Raw genomic sequence first — 14,859 nt, 5'->3', positions numbered from 1 at the left:
TACTTTATTAATCCCAAGGGTAAATTCACATACTCCAGCAGCAGCATACTGATAAAGAAAATATTAAAGAGTGATAACAATGCAGGTATACAGACAGTCAATAACTTTGAATAATGTTAACGTTTACCCCCCCGGGTGGAATTGAAGCATATCTCATAGCATATCTCATCATCCTAGACACTGACTTTTGCTAGTATTAGAGACTATTTTTTAATTTGTTTTGTTTTTTATTAAACACTCATATATGTATACAATTGCTGTATATGAAACTGTGCTAAATAAGCACTTGTTTTAGTTTAGAAATGCAAACTTTTCCTACAAGTTCACATTTTACTCCTGGAGCAATGACAGATTAAAATGGGCGAGATGCAGGAACTGAAGCGGTAACATAATGGTTTACAATCCAGTTTTGTATGTACTACACCACTAAATACTGTACGTATATTAGACTGATGTTTGAGTAATTTCTTTAAAACTGTGCTGTAACTAAAGGTGTGACAAGCTGCAAACGTAAGAGACAAAAAAGACAAAGGAGCATCTATTTACTGAGATTTTTTGTTTCTCTTTAAAATAAAAAATGAGACTGATGCTTTTACATAAAGTAATTTAGTTTAGTCTTTACCACAAAACTCTGGAAATAATACCGCAATCTCACACTTCAGAGATCTTCCAAAACACTGCAATAGCGGCCCTGTGACGACCCGCTAATGATTTGACTCCGGGTGTAGGATACACAACAAAGTTTTGAAATCCTAACCGAATTGCGAATATGGTAAACTTTCAAGCCTTAACGATAATATTTCTCCTTAGGACGAGGAATGAATGTGATTTTCCCAAAGTATTTTTTTAGAATCTGACACCTCCAAAGAGAACATTCTCCAGCTTACACTGTGGAATTTTCCTAGCCATCTCCAAAAATGTGCGTCCGTCGAAGTGACGTAACGCTCTGGTCAGTCACTCTTCCTCGACAAACGTTAAGACCGGCATAGAGTAGCTTTGTCACTTTAAATCTCAGCCCCCTTGCCTCTCGGTAAGCCAATTACATTACCCAAAGCCTTCCCACTGCGCGTGAGCAGGCATCTGCAGGAAGGGGGGAGGGGCGGGATCCGCCGTGCTGACCGACAGGTACTTTTCCACAAATGTGTATCATTTACTGGCGGAACTCGTCGTGTGGGGCGGGAAACAACACGTGAGCGAACTTCTATTGGCTCAAGTCATTCTCCCCGTGCCGGCCTACTCTGCTCTCTGATTGGCTAATTTCGTGATCGAGCTGTCAATCTGCGACGTTTTTTTCTTTCTTTCTTCTTTTCCTTCTTTCTGTTTTTTATATGCCTAGACTTGTACGTCCAGCGATCGGTCAGGTCTTTGTTAGTTTGGCAACTGTTACGGAGGGCTGGAGCCGGATCAATGCACTAAGCAACAAAAAAATGATCATCTGCGCTAAGAATATGGACTACCCCTTCGGAAACCAGTGCCAGCGACTCCAGAACCAGGTACAGCGGACCCTGTTTGTCATTTAAAGCAGTGTTTTATATAATATTGAACACATTTTTTTAATGGAGTGCAGGGTCATCTACTTTTATGTCAGGAATGCACAAGTAGTTACAGTGTCGCTGTTCCGCGACCCTGGCAATCCCTTTCATTCATTCGGTTGGCACAATGAGCGACTGTTATTTTTTAGCGTGTAAATGGCACAATTAAATGGTATGACGATAGTGCAGAAACTCATCAAAGTGTTATTGGAATAGAAGAAGAGGTCGCAAAATGAATTAAGCTACTAGGGAAAATTATATTTCTGTATGTGCGCTTGTGTGTCGGGATAGGAAATATGTAGTTATATATGTTATATGTATTCTCCGCTGAAAAACGATGCCTAGCTGTTAAAGACCTACAAAAAGAGACGTAAATCAATCCCGAGTCCTTAACATTTATGTTGTGCTCAATTGCTAACGGTAAATGAACGCTATATATTTATTCACAAACTTTAATTTCGTGTCCCAAATCATGCTTACCAAATTTAAATCATTCGATTAGCACCGTCACTTTGAGTGAGTAGATGGTGAAAGAACTATTCGTGGGAGCAAAAGAAAGATTGCTGTCGGGGCTAAGATAAAGTGCAGAAAGAAGAAAAGGAAGCGGAGAAAGTGCAAAGAGGGTTAAAGGTCTTAGATGACATTCAGTGGGGTCTTTAATGTTTTTAGCTTCATTTTGGGAATGCTTTTGTTTACTTGCATTTGTTTGAATGCACCAAATTTTATGAAATGTTTACTGCTTCATAGCCACTAGTACCCCCACCCCCCTCCGAGCAAACCTCGGATAAGAAATGCAGGGGTTAAATTCACACTCAATAACGATGTTCTCGTTTGCATTATTCTCATTTTTTCATTCTTATTGTAGCAGTGTCCAGGGTTGGTAAATATAATTTGTTATCTTCTCTCCCCTCTTTACGTTGCACCACATTCCTCCATACCGTTAACCCTAACCCTAACCATTATTCGCCCCCACCCCCATAAATGTTTGCAGCAGAAATGTACACGGCGGTGGTACTCTCTGTCACTCTTGCTGCGTTTTTAAGTGATACAGATTTTGTTGTTGTTGTTGTTTTCTGTACTTTTTTTTTGCAAACCCCTTTCTTTCATTCTTTGCTCCCTTTGGAACATGGATTGTGTTCCAGAAGGTGCACACTTGGAGTTTTAAGATGTAGATATCATTGCCCGTATTCCAGGCTATTAGCATAAAACGGTGCATTAAATTTGGTTTAATTCTGGCACTAGAGCAGGTCCCTTTGTGTTGGGATGCTGGATGCTGCCAATCAAACTTGTTTTTCTCTTTTTTTGACCGCAGTTCTCTTTTGTAACGGCAGGGGGCGCGCCTGGTAGGGGAACATGTTTACTGCGATTTTGCGGATTTGAAGAACAATAGAGGAATTTCATTTACTGTGAATTTTACCTGCGGACTTTTCTTTCCTTGTCCACCACCTCTTTGTTAATTTACCATAACTGTGTAATCTTTCTTTACTTCTTTATTCTGCAAGACACATATTCTTTGGATTTATTCACAATTAAAAAAAACATTTTTTGTCTTAGCTATTTTTTTCCTCTATACTTGACATTTTATGTATCTGTCATTTTCTTCTTGTCTCCAGTCGAAACATCTGGATGCACCACTGCAGTGTCCGCAATACACAGAGTGTCTTTGTCCAAAAATCCAAGTGCACACCTAAACAAGTTCCAGGAGGCAACATTTCTTAATAAAGTCAGGCATACAGCTGCAGCACAATAAGTACCTGCTTTGGGGACTCAGCCTTCTTTAATTCTTTCTTCTTATTCTTTGTCAGATGACCATTCATAATTTCCTCACTTTTGTTCTGCTTTTTTGCAAAGCTTTCTTCAAGAGCTCCACTTTTCACTCTTTTGATTTTCCCTAATCTGTTCTAATTTGTTCTTGTTAGGTTTCCACAATTTTGATCTGACTTTGATCTTTGATTTGACAATTTTGATATGACAATTTTCCAGCATCCTTTCTCTTTGTCTTATGTCTTATTTTTTCCTCCAAACATGTTAATTATTTAATTTTCTTTTGTTTTAATTGTTTCTTTTTAATTTAGTTGCCTTGTTCTTTCTTTCTTTCTTTCTTTCTTTCTTTCTTTCTTTCTTTCTTTCTTTCTTTCTTTCTTTCTTTCTTTCTTTCTTTCTTTCTTTCTTCCCAGACATACACTGAAGAACTGACCATAAGACTTGTCAATAAGACACATCACAGGTTTATATAGAATTGCTTCAACTTCACACTCCAAATTCTTTGTCGACCCCATTCCTTTTATTCAGGGCCTCTTAAGTAAATTATTTGACAATTGGAGTTTAAATTAAAATTAATTGATTTATCACATAATTCCAGAGAGAAAGGCACAATTAAAAATAGTAAAAAGGTTTCCTGTGTTGGGATGTGACTGGGCGCAAGGGCCCTTTTGGGATGAGTACTCAACATTGTGAGATTCTAGATGAAGTTATGACCATTCAATGTAAGGCCACTGGACCCATGAGACTCCAATGACACTGTTGAACTAGATGGTGGCCCAGTGATCCGGGGTGCAAGTTAGGAATTGAACTTCATTGGAATCGTTGACTGTGGATAGGTTTTTAGCGTTTCCCACTTCTGTCATATCGGGTCTTTTTCCTGGCCACTTCAGTTGTTCTTTTTCCTGTCTTCTTATGCTAGGCTGCCTCCATTGCTAACTTCTGCTATGCTCCAGGCTGGTAATACCGGAATTTCCTTAGACCACACAGTGACTCCTGACCATGGCCATGGGACAACAAGTGTTTGTTCTCTGGTTTAGTGATTTGGAATCTGCTACCCACTAATTACCAGGTTCTTTCATTACCCAAAATGCGCAAAGCACAGTCAGGCACTTGTGAGAGAGAGATAAACAAAGGGATTTCAATAAAGGTGTTTTTGTCCGGGGTGGGATAATTAAAGGCAAAGACGGACAATCAGGTGAACAGTGTGACGCCATTCTTATTTTTTTCTGTTGTTTACCTCCACCGCAGTCCCAGATTAAAAATAAACAAACAGATTCACTGCAGGATTCGGGCTGCTCTGACCTGCCTGTAGTGTGGCAGGGAGGATGGGAAACCAGACAGCTCTGCACAATGAAGCCACACACACACGAGCATACCACCAGTCTTTATTCTTCAAGGGGTGCCACCTCCACAGGAACAGCAATTAAACCTTTGTTGAACTGGGATCCTCACAGTGGGATGTGAAAAATATCAGATACTCGGGTGCACATGCTGACAGGCCCTGCTGGTAAGGAGCAAAGTGGGCAAGTTGGGGGAAGGAGAGGGGGGAAGGGGCTTCTTATTTATTTATTTTTCTGTAGCCTGCATTAAAAATCCATTATTTGTGTTTCTGAAATGTATTCACTATTAATAATTTGATCCCTTTTCCAAAAATTTGTCTTGTGTTTCAGAAAGCTTTATGTTAATGAGAACATATCTTGAAAATCAGGGGTTCAGGGGAATTTGGCTTTAACAGTTGTTTCTCTCAGTATGTATTATGCAGTGGTGGGTTGTAAAGCAGGGATATCAGTTATGGATTTTAGAAGCATTACAATGGCGGCAGCATCTCACTCCTAGCAATCTTTTAATTAGGAGCTAATGTTTGATGTTAATGTAATGATTGATAGAGGTAGAGATATTTTAATACCACACAGAAAACAGCAAACATATCAGACAAATAAAAATCTAACTAATTTATGGAAATGCAATATATGGTAGATAGATCTTAGGCATGAACAGTTACTTGCATGTGTTCAAAAAATTAGGAAGCATAAACATGTATATTACAAAAAGTGCCAGATGATGGTATGGGCCTGTATTTGCAATATCTAAAATATCCTGTGGTACAGGTTTTACCTCTCCAGTAAAGTTTAACATTCTTGCATCTGCTTAATCCAATTCAGGATCATGGGGGCCAGAGTCTATCTCAGGAGCCTACCTGGTTGGGATGCCAGTTCTTCACAGATTCACTAATGCATACACCCTCACTAGGCCTGTTTAGAATCATAAATTATTCTGACATGCTCATCTTTTGGGAAGTGGAAGGACACCAGAGTACCTGGAGAAGAAACCCAGGGAAAACATGCAAATTACACATTGACAGTGGCTTAGATTTTTACCTTGAACACTGAATCAGTGCACCTGCCATGTTAACCGTTGTGCTGCCATTTTTTCCTCTGTAAAAGACAAAATAATGTGCACAGGAGTCAAATCAGCCACCACAGTGTATTCTTTTTATTGTATTTTACTTCACTTGCTTCTTTCTTAGCCACCTTCTAATTAACAATGAGGTGCAAATAACAAAATCCTGAATTACGAAGAAGCTGCCAACAAGAGAGAAAAGAGATGAAGGGGTACACATCCACTTCACTTCACAAAATAGTCTGCTGTTTTCAAAAGAAAAGTATACTGATAGACACACCAGGAAGACAGCCACCTAAATAAGTGACACAAGCCATTACAAAAGTATCTGGTTTTGCAAAATATAATATGGCTGGAATAGAAATCTGAATGAATTGAGTTAGAGACCACCAAAGTTACCCACTAGATAGACCTATAGAGAATAATGTTGAAAAGGCAGTCATCACATTCTTACCTGTTTTCCTATCAACTTTTTATTCTAATTTTATGCATTCACTGCAAAACTTTTCCTGGCTGCATTGGGCTTAGGAGGCAGGAACAAAACCCGGCTAGACTACCAGTGGCGCTGTGTAAATTTAGAGTCACCAAATAATATAACATGCCCATCTTTGAGACATGAGAAGAAGATCCCAAGAATACACAATGAGAACATGCAAAGTCCATACAGGGAGTCTTAACGTTTAGAATTTAAACTAAAAACACTCAATCTTTAAGGCAACATTATTAACATCTTTTATTTTGCTCTTTTTCTTAACCTAATTAACTTAATGAATGTAGTTGTTTCACTGCGTGTCACATTCTAGTGGGTTCCCACAATGCACCTGATATTTTCATTGGAAAAAGTATGTGCTGTCACCCGAGTACCACTTCTGTCTGCCGTGTCTTCTCATAATTCAGGGAGGAGTAAAGACATATAAAAAGTACATTTGTGTCCATCCAGTCCAAGACTTTTCTCTCTTATATGTGTCTTCCAATCTCCCCAACTCTGTTCATTTATGACTTGCTATTTGTTCCTCTTTTGTGGTCTCACTTTGTTTCAGTACTCCCTCCATCTCTTTTAACTGTTTAGTTTCTCTCATTTTGTGTCCCTCCCTTTCTCCTTCCTTTTCAGTATTTGGCTTTTTCATTTGTTCTCTTTCATTTTCAGATTTAAACAAGTTTACCAATTGGTGGCGCAGTTGTTATCCCTGCTGGCTCACAGTTCTAGTGATGAGTGTTTATTTCCTTGGCTGCTTAATGCCTGTTTGGAATTAGCATGTTTTCCTTATGTCTGTCAGGATACTGCAGTGTTCCCCCCACATGTCAGAGATATGCATGTTGGGATAGTTAGTGACTCTAAAGTGAGTAAATGCAGAGTGTGCATCTGTGTGCTCTGAAATGGACTGGCACCTGCCAATGCCGTCAGAATACTGAATAATAATAATAATAATAATAATAACAATACATTTTATTTATTTAGCACCTTTCCCATGCTCAAGACACTTCACAGAGTCTCAGAAAGAAAGAGCAGAATATACTGTACAGTATGTAACATTGGATACAAATGTTTCCTGAATAGCACACTAAAACAGATGGATATGGGATATACATAGTATTAAATAGAATAAAAGACTATAAGCCAGAGTAAAACACTAAATTCAATACTAAAAGAAAAGATAATTTGTGATAAAACACACAAACACAAATTATACTAAGCATCTGGACAGAGAGGTAAAGTAAAGTAAAAGAAGGAGCAGAATGTCAGGTCAAGTTAAAAGCCTTCCTGAACAAATGATTGTTAAAATAAACTGGAAGTGGATAAATGGCTGTGTGGTGACTGAAACTGGCCCGGTGGGTGTGCCTTATAATCGATTGGTGTCCCCACCAGCGTCAACAGAAACATTATATTGAGAGTGTTGGGGAATATTTGATGGATTGTAATAAGTGGAACAAACTGAATTGGAGAACAGATTGATGTCTTTACCGGGATGAAAGTTTGTTTTGTCAAAACACTAATAAAGTCATATGTAGTATCATATACAACTAAATAATTTTAAAAAAGTAAAAAGATACAGCAATGCCAATGCCCTTTACATCTGTGGATTGTTCATTGTTCATTTTCCATTTAAAGGAGGCCTGATAGCCCACCTTATTGCCCTTGCATTTTATTTCTGCTATGCCTTTGTTTAATTCCTGTACCTGATGTCCTGATGCTGAGTCAGATTCTTCCTCTCACTGGACTCCCATCTACACTCACTTCCTTGTTTCGTATTCTTACGTGTTGCAATTGAATTAAATTGTGTACTGCTACGTTATTTTTTCTTCTATTAGTAAGCACTTTGGGAGGCTACTCACTGTGCAAGATGCTATAGAAACAAAGATTGATTAGCTTTTTTGTTAAGAAATTAAATGGATCAGAGCAGAAAACATCAGATCTAAACTCTACCATCTTGTCAACTAGCTGCTGAGGTCCTCACGCAGTGAACTGTGTAGTGCAGCCAGCCATACTGCTGCTTGGCCCTCTCCCAACAGTGGCCTTGATCAGGGTAGCCGGGTGGTGGGCCGTGAAACTGGGAGGAGAATGCATTTTTTTGACATGTTTCTGGCTCCCCCAGTGTGTGCCACACAGCTTGACCTTCTGAAGCCCATCTGTGGTGACACCTCTCCTCTTTCAGGAATTCATTTATTTTTCTCTTTTCATTAAAAGGTTCACTATCTAAAGCTGAAAAATTAAAAGCACTTCTCTCCAAACAACTTCAAACCAAACTGCAGCATTGAGGCTTGAGATATTGCTAAGAAGACCCGAGTGATGTTTATTGGCATCCCAAACCCTGTGGCTAAGTCTTTGGCACCAGTGCCACTGCACCCAGTCTTCTTTCTGCCCACTATATCTTACACAGCATATCACAAATTTGCTTCTCCTGTCAAGCAAATAAAACACATGTGTGGGTGGGGAAAATCAGGAATCACCAGGATTCATAGGCCATTATAAAACCACTATGTCCGTGCTCTGATTTTACATTAGAGGTGAAAAGCCTGCATGAGGGATTTCCTTTGCGCTAACTGACTAGAAGAAATCAGGTAAAATAATATAAACTACAAAGTGCTAAAGTTTTCCAGTCAGCTCTTGGTGGCAGTTTCGTTTTAAACTGCCAGTATTTCACAATGCCTGTATAACCTGCCACTTAATTGTAGACAGCAGGAGACCACCCAGGGTTTGAAAAATGCATTTGGGTCCAAACAGCTTGAAACTAAATAATAATTCCCCCTGTTTCTCAGCAGATGAGTAGTTGCTTCTTGGGGGTCAAGGTTCACAGATGGGTGTTATTCAGTCTAGATACTTCTGTGGCTTGAAGGCAGTTAAGCTCACTGCTGAGTAAAGAAACAATGAGCACATGAGTAAAGAATACATGGTCAAAGCACTAAAACACAGGTAGACATTGTGGTGTAGTGGTTACAACACTGGACCTGACACCAGAAGAGTGCTAACTCAGTCCCTGCATTTAACCCACTATACAACCCTGACCAAACCATTTAACTGGCCTGAATTCTCATTGTAAAAAAATATATTGTGTATGTAAACAATTGTATAACTTCGCGTCGGTACTCTGCCAAATGTATAGTTGTTATAATGTTACAGTTAACCATGAACCTGGAACCAGTCAGCCATGTCATTTTTAGTGTAAACTCCAAATCCATGGACTTCCTAAAGTTTTGCAAGCTAAAATTATCAGTCAGTTTCCCCCTTTTCCTTGGACGTGAACAGCCTGACATGTTAGTGGTGGCTTCTCTGTTCATATAATTGTTTATTGCAAAATGGGCCTGAGCATGAAGCAACCGATATAGCTAGCTGGGCTTAACACTATTTCAAAAAAACATGCTGTAAATTTTTCCCATTCCAGTATGTAAACACGATTCCAATGAGAAAACATGACCACAGTTCACACACCTGGAGATGTCCAACTGTCACTAAGTGTTTGGCCTTCGAGTCTACCTTCAGAATTCTTCAGCTAATGGCCTTCAACTAATTTGCTCTACACCGAGAGGAGGGCTGAAACAATGTGGTCACTAGACAGCCCTCTTTGTAGGACTATAAGGGTTGACCCCATCTGAATGGGTCCATTTAATAAACCAAGTGTAGCAGCTTCCAATGGATACTGTACAGTAGTGCAGAAGAGATTTTACTTTTACACCCTTCTTCAGTTATGGAGTGCATTGCACTAGTTAGGCGTTCTGAGGGAAGAAGATGTATCTTTGAAAGTGTGTACTTTCATACTTTTTAGCTTTAGCCATTTTCATGGGCTTCACCTTTCCATGCCCCTAAAACTGGAGTATATGGTTACAGGAAATCAATGGATGGATAGTTATTGGACAAGATATTCACAATATTTCAACTCCTTTTGTTTTGAGATTAAGTGGCCCTGGTATTGACTGATGGGGATGAAGTAATTATCATTTTTTGTTCAGCCCTCTAGATCATTTTATTAAACAGGGAGCAGCTATAATATTAGGAGTGAGAAACATGCACATGCAACATCAATAGCAGTGCACAATGTGCCGGGGTACTTTCCATCTTGTCTATTTAATTTTTTTCTACTTTCTGTTAATTGCAATTATTAAATTTGCAATACTGTGAAGTCATGTGAATCATAGTGCATAGTCATGGGAATCTCAGTCTAACTTGTTCATCTTCCGCATAAATCCACAAAGGACTTCAGTGTCTCTCCATGGACCAAAGGTGTGTTACGAGTATGATAAGGGCTCTAAGTCAGCCATTATGAGGGGCTTGCATATTCACTCTATTGCTCTGTGGAATTCCTTCCACAGTTCCAAGATATGATATTTTGTGGATTAACAAGCCAAATATTTTCCAGATGTGTGAAAGTATCTGATGATGGATGCCCTGTTGTTTCTACCACAGTTGGCTGCTGTTTCACATCTGTTACTTCTGGATCTCTATAATCATGTACTGTACTAGAAAAGCAGGCTCTGAAAATGTATGTACAGATAGGTAATAGATCTAAGTTTCATTATGTGTATTGTTTAAGCAGTAAGAGGCAGGACTGTGGTGGATGGAGTGTGTTACTATTCATGACTGTTTTTTGTTGCTTGTCTCAGCCCAAGAGTTTTACTACAAATAATTTTGGTTATAGGGTTTACCAAAATGTGGTGGCATGGCATGCTGCTGTCCCATGACTTGGTTGCTCTTCTAGAGAAGTTGTCATCAAGGGGCTGTGCTGTGCTGTGCATGCTTCCCATTCTTTCACTTTGTCACACCAGAAACACACACACACACGTCCATTCAACCTAACATGAAGTTTTTTGAATGTAGAGAGAAACTGGTGAATTTGGAAAAAAACTCATAATGTAAATGACATATGTACATTTGTAAATTCCATATAATGACAAACCTGGCATTTAAATACAATTTTCCCAGAATGCAGTTTAAACCGGTGTGCCACCCCACTAAAATATCTAGTCTGGCTATCTTAACTGATAGCTCAGACATCAAATACCATAGTCAAGGTGTACAGTGTCAAATTTGGATGATGTCCGTATTGTCAAGGATATAAGATGGTCAGATCTTGTGATGTACGTCTCTTCATGTTGTGCTGAAGCTACAAGATTCTCATGTTCTGCATTGCCCATCCTACAAGATGCCCACGCAGTGTCATGCTCATGCTGTGTGGTAATGTGATGTAATATTATTGTCACATGTGAGGTCTGCAAGAGACATACTTACCAGCTGTTACAGCATAATTCTGTAATGGAAAAGGTACTTTGTAAGAAACAGATAAATGAACAGAAGAACAATGTGACTCCACTGCACCAGTAGTGCACTTGATAACAGAACAGCCTGCAGCTTCAACTTGGCACTGAGACTGATTTGAGAACAGTCAGATGTTAATGACCAATTTATAGAACACAAAAATGAGCACCTCGACATTTCTTCTTGAATAATCACTCCCCTCCGCCCCCAGAACTCCCCATATCCAATACAGCCGCATACGTTAGGTAGGCAGAACAAAGGGAAGAGGAGGAGAGCTGAAGTGGCCTGGAAGAGCCTCACTTGTCATGAGTCAACCACCCAGCCACTACTTATAGATGGAGTGTCATCCCCACTCAACAAGAAACCAGTTTTATCAGAACAGATTGCAGCGGCCTGAGTCGGATTAATAACAAGTGACATGGATTTAGAGAAAGCAAAACTTGTATGAAAGTGACATTTTCTTTTTAGTAACTTCTAATGACATACCCCAAAACTTGGCTTCCTCTGAGTGTGGACACCATATTATGCAGGGCCACTGTAACTGTAACATGTGATCAGCCTGCCCACACTTCCCTTGGCAGAGAGAGCACATCTGCCTTATCAGATTGTTAGCGCGAGTGTGACGTCGATCCCTCTTCCTGTGTCTGCTTGTGAAACGGCTGCGCACTGAGCAAGAGTCTGAGTCAGGGAGCCGGGGGAGGATTGTGAGTCTCTGAGTTGAGCTGAAGGAAATCGTAGCAAGTTCTTAACTGCAGCTCTGTAGCTTGTCTTTCAGATTGTTAGCTGTGTTGTTTGGTGCATCTAGTGGGGCAAAGTGATTCAACAAAAAGAACATACTGTAAGGAGTTTCACAAGCGAGAGGAGACCATGTAGACCATCAAGCTTTGTTTGGAAAGTCTATTTCACACTCTTGGAAAAGAAGATTGAGGAAGTTAGGATCAGAACATGCACTGATAGCACGTTGCTGCACCCACCACAAGACAAACCACTTGGTTTGGGACCTGAGTGTAGCAGATGACACCTCAGCACCACACTGGAACATTGTGAGGTTTTTTACAGTTGCTGGAGTGCTAATCCTGCCACCAACCCCCAAGTTTTCCCTGTAAATTGGAGGACCTGCTTGCAGGGCTGGATGCAGATTAATGTCATACCCAGGACAAAGCAATTAAAGTTTAAGGTCTTTGCTCAATGGCCCGAAGGAGCAGAGTCACTTCTTACGTTTACAGGATTCAAACCGGCAACCTTCTGATTGCCAGTGCAGATCCATAGCCTCAGAGCCACCACTCTGCCCATAATTTAGGAAGAAGTTAGGAGTTTGCAAAAAGGGAGAACATCCAAAATGGTGTAAGAGCAGAGAAGTTTGGAGGAGGACTGTTTGTTTGAAGATTGTGAATTGGTCAGATGTACCACACTTACAGCTCTTGTGTCTATACTCTCTAAGACAAGCTGAGAGGATCTTGATTGTGGAAACTAAGTCAGTGCTACATCTTTAAACAGCAGCCCCATATAATGGATGGTATGCAGGTGCACAGCTAGGGATATGACTGGCCCCCTGTTGCCAGAATATGCACATCACTGAGCTCAGTAGGTTTATGCAAATTGTATCTCACATATCATTAGATGGGTTTGCCATATAAATAAATATTCAATCATTCAATTTCCTTTCACCATCTGTAAGGCATCAGAGGTGTAGCATGTCATATTGAATCACTGCAAAACAAATTTAACTTTGTATATGGTTTTTGTTAGACAAAGAGGTTGTGTCCTTGAACTGTTATCACCTGGATGTCCACTTTTTTGTTCATGAGAGATCCAATAAGTAGGAGCCTGGTTATGAGTCACCATAATGGATGAGATGTTGATGAACAATAACCTTATTGAGAGTAAGCAGTACTGACTGCGCAAGAGGGCAACAGTTTTGTAAAGTAACTGAATCAGGAGAAAAGAAAAAGTATAAACTAGTCAGGGTCAACTACCAGATCTAGAAAACAAGGTTAGTGCCCAAAACCAAAATTGTAGTCAGGAGGCGTAGCAAGAGAGCCAAAAACCTGGATATGCAAACTTGGACTAACCTGGAACTGCACAATGCTGACTTTTTATACCAGCCTGGTAATGATATAATTAGCTTTTGACTGTTGATTTGTCATATAAATATATATATAGTGTTGTGGACGGCTACAGCCTTTATCCGGCTGGGACACCCTGAGTATGAAAGGAAAGGTGGAGAGTGTATTTTTAAGACCATTTCTCCCCCGAACTGACAGAGGGCAGCCCCTTTGGTTTCCAGTGGGGCCACTGGTCATGAGCATGGGAGCTCAACCCTGCTGGGGCCCGTGGCCACCACCAGGGGACACATGGACTTTTGCAGGGCCATATTTAGCAGCACTTCCACCATACCCGGAAGTGCTGCTGGAAGAAGCTCATTGGGCACCTGAAGTCCTTCTGGGTGCCCTATAAAAGGAGCCAGTTACCACCACTCAATGGCGAGAGTCACGCCCTGGGCTTCACAATATATATACTTTTAACTACCTTTAAAGAGCACGTCTGAGTTCTCCAACATAAATAATGGACTTCACGTTTGGAACATTTTGTACCTGTTCTTTCTCTGGCATATGCATTTGAGTTCAGATTGTAATCAGGTCATATGTAAGAGAGTAGTATTATGAAACTAAGTGAAGAAATGTCTTTGAAGGTGATTTTGTATGCTAATATCTCAAGTTGATATGCAGGTCAGTAGTAGTAAGTATCTAGACAAACCAGCTTTTGGTAAATTAACTCTGTCATCCTCTGCAACCTGTCTTGAGCACTTTGAGTAATCAAAACATCTCGTCATCTCTGACAAAACATTGATGGAGTCTGGGCCCACTCCCTCTCTAATGCATAACTATTGTCTTGTGTCTTCATTAGCCCTGCGGTGGATTGCTGCATTTTTCTTCTCCAGTGTTTTCCTGCTAAGTAATATAACGTGTTAAAGATACTGCTGTTAGATTTTTGACCAGAACCAAACAAAATAAAGCTGTCACATCACCCGTGAACGGATTTCTTGACAATGGTTGCCAGTCTGATATCAAACCATGTACTAATTATGCACCTCTACTTACAAAGCTGTAAACTTGAATCCTCAACTCTGCTATCTGTCATTATTGCTTACCCAACATTGACACTAGAGAATATGGATGTTGCTGTTCCAATTTCTATAAACACTTTGTGCCTTCTGTTCAATGGAAGTCTCATCTTTGGTCTGCCTGTGACGTCAGTCAGTTTGAACTTTCCAATTGCACCTGAAAAGCAAACTTTTCGCACTCTTGCATTTTACGTTAGCTACACCTGTATTATTTTAATTTCAGAACTGTTGTGTTTATCAATTATTATTGATCAGCTCGTACATAGTGTATGTTTAGTTTATTTTTCTGT

The 14,859-nt window shown here is 39.9% G+C and overlaps 1 protein-coding gene across 1 annotated transcript in view; it reads left to right on the top strand.

The window, feature by feature from the left end:
- The first annotated feature begins 1,298 nt into the window (after positions 1–1,298).
- Positions 1,299–14,859, top strand: part of sesn4 (sestrin 4) — a 39,804-nt gene continuing 26,243 nt past the window's right edge. Inside the window, exon 1 of the mRNA XM_028815748.2 lies at positions 1,299–1,493. Coding sequence (XP_028671581.1) covers positions 1,329–1,493 — 165 coding nt within the window. The 5' untranslated portion in view covers positions 1,299–1,328. The remainder of the gene's footprint in view (positions 1,494–14,859) is intronic.

The sequence above is a fragment of the Erpetoichthys calabaricus genome, chromosome 12, assembly GCF_900747795.2.
Source record: "Erpetoichthys calabaricus chromosome 12, fErpCal1.3, whole genome shotgun sequence".
NCBI classification, from domain to species: domain Eukaryota; kingdom Metazoa; phylum Chordata; class Cladistia; order Polypteriformes; family Polypteridae; genus Erpetoichthys; species Erpetoichthys calabaricus.
The sequence above is the reverse complement of the archived record's forward strand: the minus strand, read 5'-3'. Positions and strand labels throughout refer to the sequence as shown.